Below are 4,081 nucleotides of genomic sequence, written 5' to 3'. Positions count from 1 at the left end.
AGGCTGGATGCTAGTTACATTAGCATGTTGTCATTAGACCACTAGGCTAGATGCTAGTTACATTAGCATGTTTTCATTACTAATTACATTAGCATGTTGTCATTAGACCACTAGGCTAGATGCTAGTTACATTAGCATGTTGTCATTAGACCGCTAGGCTAGATGCTAGTTACATTAGCATGTTGTCATTAGACCACTAGGCTAGATGCTAGTTACATTAGCATGTTTTCATTACTAATTAAATTAGCATGTTGTCATTAGACCGCTAGGCTAGATGCTAGTTACATTAGCATGTTTTCATTACTAATTACATTAGCATGTTATTAGACCGCTAGGCTAGATGCTAGTTACATTAGCATGTTATCATTAGACCGCTAGGCTAGATGCTAGTTACATTAACATGTCATTAGACCACTAGGCTAGATGCTAGTTACATTAGCATGTTGTCATTAGACCACTAGGCTAGATGCTAGTTACATTAGCATGTTTTCATTACTAATTACATTAGCATGTTATTAGACCACTAGGCTGAATGCTAGTCACATTAGCATGTTGTCATTAGACCGCTAGGCTAGATGCTAGTTACATTAACATGTTGTCATTAGACCACTAGGCTAGATGCTAGTTACATTAGCATGTTGTCATTAGACCACTAGGCTAGATGCTAGTTACATTAGCATGTTGTCATTAGACCGCTAGGCTAGATGCTAGTTACATTAGCATGTTGTCATTAGACCGCTAGGCTAGATGCTAGTCACATTAGCATGTTATTAGTTGCACATGCTAGCATTGGTCAAACAAAATGGAGACGTGTGTGTGTGTGTGTGTGTGTGTGTGTGTGTGTGTGTGTGTGTGTGTGTGTGTGTGTGTGTGTGTGTGTGTGTGTCAGAGTGCACAAGACGAGGCCGTGTGGGTGGAAGAGCACATTTGGTTCCACCAGTCCCGAGTGCGAGACGTGGAGTGGATGACAGGACTGGACTTGTACCAGGACAGTCCTCGACCAATCACGGAGCTGCTGCGGCTGAAGACCCGCCCCACAGCAGCCAATCAAAAACCAATAAAACAATCTTGAATAATCTGAATCTTTTATTTGAGCTTTTAAAAAAAAGGTGAAGACTTGAGACCAAAGTCACCTAAAAGAAAAGAGATTGAAGTCAAATACTTGGTCACACCCACACACACCTTAGGTACAGGTCTTACCTGGCAGGTGTCGCTATGACAACCAGGAGCCCCGGACTTTCCCGGACCTCTTCCACGCCTCTGCGGATGTGGACTCCCCAAGTGGTCTGGCCCGGTACCTGGAGGGCCACCCTGCTGGCGGCACTCGCTCCGAGTTCTGCAGCGGCTCGGCTCTGTGCCCGGGTGGCGCCGGCTCAGTGGCGACCATCTGGATCCCGCCGCTGGAAACCACCACCGCTTCCTGTTGGCGTGGAGGGGACGACTCGGCGCCCAACCTGGGTCCTCGCTGGTGCTGCTGCGGGGCCAAGCTGGCCTTTGGGGGCAGCTGTGCTGCAGCACGACCATATAAGGGAACACTTCCTGCTTGTCTTTCATAGTCAGAACTTCCTGATCCACCATATAAGGGAGCACTTCCTGCTTGACCATATGAGGGTGCACTTCCTGCTTGTCTTTCATAGGGTAAATTGCCTGCTCGACCATATAAGGGCGCACTTTCTGCTTGGCTTCTATAGGGAAGACTTCCTGCTCGACCATATAAGGGCGCACTTTCTGCTTGGCTTCTATAGGGAAGACTTCCTGCTCGACCATATAAGGGCGCACTTTCTGCTTGGCTTCTATAGGGAAGACTTCCTGCTCGACCATATAAGGGTGCACTTTCTGCTCGACCATATAAGGGCACACTTTCTGCTTGGCTTTTATAGGGAAGACTTCCTGCTCGACCATATAAGGGTGAACTCCCTGCACCACCATATGGGGGGGCACTTCCTGCACGACCTTCATAGGGTAAACTTCCTGATCGACCATATAAGGGGGTACTTCCTGCACCGCCATATAAAGAGGCACTTCCTGCTTGAGCCTCATAGGGCAAAGGTCCTGCAGGAAGGTAACCACCTACACGGCCACCAGAGGACTGACGAGGACCTCCAGCGTCCAGAGCAGACTGCAGGTCCTGGAAGACACCAGCAGGGTGCCCAGAACCGAGGTGAGCTGCAGGAGGTCCAGACCGAGGAGAACCTCGGAGACCTGCAAGACGCTCAGACGTCCTGCGGCTGTCAGACGCTGGCGGGGGAGGGGAGAAGATGTCACCTTAGTGGAAGCAGGACAACACAAGAGACTCACCTGTGACATGTTTCAGCAGCAGCAGCAGCAGCAACACCCGTGACCTGGCAGCAGGAAGTCAAGATCACACATCAGGTGAGCTCACACATCAGCCAGGTGCACCACATCTTACCTCATGTTGCTCCTCATCCTCACAGCAGCTGCTGCCTCACCACTCCTTTTAAGGCCTCACCTGATTGGACACAGGTGTGCGGGAGCACCTGGCCTGACTGGACACAGGTGTGCGGGAGCACCTGGCCTGATTGGACACAGGTGTGCGGCATTATTGTCCTCAGGAAATAACGACGGCGTTGACTTGAACAGGATTTTTATTTGGGCCGTTAAATAAGACATGGCAGCTGTTAGCTTAGCATAGAAAGATGGCGCCCTCCCATGGCTGGAACAGACACGACACCTGTGGCAATAAAACACTTCAAGTTGACACAAAGGTGGAATTGTGTGTGTGTGTGTGTGTGTGTGTGTGTGTGTGTGTGTGTGTGTGTGTGTGTGTGTGTGTGTGTGTGTGTGTGTGTGTGCATGCGTGTGTGTGTGTGCATGCGTGTGTGTGTGTGTGTGTGTGTGTGTGCATGCGTGTGTGTGTGTGTGTGTGTGTGTGTGTGTGTGTGTGTACTCATGTAAATATTAATATTATCGATATCTTCTAGTCTATCAGTGCAAACCTCTCTCTCTCTCTCTCTCTCTCTCTCTCTCGCTCGCCCACTCAGGCCCACTTAGCCCCTCCCCCCTGCCCTGCTGAGGTTAGTTGTGTTATTGTTTATGTTTGTAATGTTTTTATTGTTGAGTCATGTCCCTTGTTTACCTGACAAAACTGACTAAATTATTCAAGCATCACATTTCAAGTCAAAGGTATCGCTATCGGTATCTGTATCGCTATCTGTATCCCTATTGGTATCTGTATCGCTATGGGAATCTGTATTTCTATTGGTATCTGCATCGCTATCTGTATCTGTATCCCTATCGATATCTGTATTGCAATGGGTATCTGTATCGCTATCGGTATCGCTATCTGTATCCCTGTTGGTATCAGTATCAGTATCGCTATCTGTACCCCTATCAATATCTGTATCCCTATTAGTATCTGTATCGCTATGGGTATCTGTATCGCTATCGGTATCTGTATCCCTATCGATATCTGTATCGCTATCGGCATCTGTGTCGCTATGGGTATCTGTATCGCTATCTGTATCCCTATCGATATCTGTATCGCTATGGGTATCTGTATCCCTATCCGTATCCCTATCGGTATCTGTGTCGCTATCGGTATCTGTATCCCTATCTGTATCATATTTGTATCACGCTTGGTATCTGTATTGCTATCTGTATCTGTATCATATTTCTATCCCTATCCCTATCGTATTTGTATCGCTAGCTGTATCTGTGTTGCTATCGGTATCTGTGTCACTATCCCTATCTGTATCATATCTGTATTGCTATCGTATCTGTATCGCACTTGGTATCTGTATTTCTATCTGTATTGGTATCCCTATCCGTATCTGTATCCCTATCTGTATAATATATCTGTATCGCTATCGTATCTGTATCGCTATCGTATCTGTATCGCTATCGTATCTGTATCGCGCTTGGTATCTGTATTGCTATCTGTATCTGTATCATATTTGTATCCCTATCCCTATCGTATTTGTATCGCTTGCTGTATCTGTGTTGCTATCGGTATCTGTGTCACTATCCCTGTCTGTATCATATCTGTATTGCTATCGTATCTGTATCGCACTTGGTATCTGTATTTGTATCTGTATTGGTATCCCTATCTGTATCTGTATCC

At 46.9% G+C, this 4,081-nt stretch overlaps 1 protein-coding gene across 1 annotated transcript; it reads right to left on the bottom strand.

Annotated features, from left to right (window-relative positions):
* Positions 1-1,073: 1,073 nt before the first annotated feature.
* LOC133650056 (paraneoplastic antigen Ma6E-like) lies at positions 1,074-2,592 on the bottom strand. Its single transcript, XM_062046847.1, has 4 exons — positions 2,411-2,592; positions 2,299-2,342; positions 1,201-2,238; positions 1,074-1,133 (listed from the first exon to the last, which is right to left on the bottom strand). The coding sequence occupies exons 1-3, from the start codon at positions 2,425-2,427 to the stop codon at positions 1,214-1,216; spliced, it is 1,086 nt and encodes a 361-aa protein (XP_061902831.1). The 5' UTR covers positions 2,428-2,592; the 3' UTR covers positions 1,074-1,133; positions 1,201-1,213.
* Between the last annotated feature and the right edge of the window lie 1,489 nt (positions 2,593-4,081).

Source organism: Entelurus aequoreus, linkage group LG05, assembly GCF_033978785.1.
Source record: "Entelurus aequoreus isolate RoL-2023_Sb linkage group LG05, RoL_Eaeq_v1.1, whole genome shotgun sequence".
Lineage (NCBI taxonomy): Eukaryota > Metazoa > Chordata > Actinopteri > Syngnathiformes > Syngnathidae > Entelurus > Entelurus aequoreus.
The sequence above is the reverse complement of the archived record's forward strand: the minus strand, read 5'-3'. Positions and strand labels throughout refer to the sequence as shown.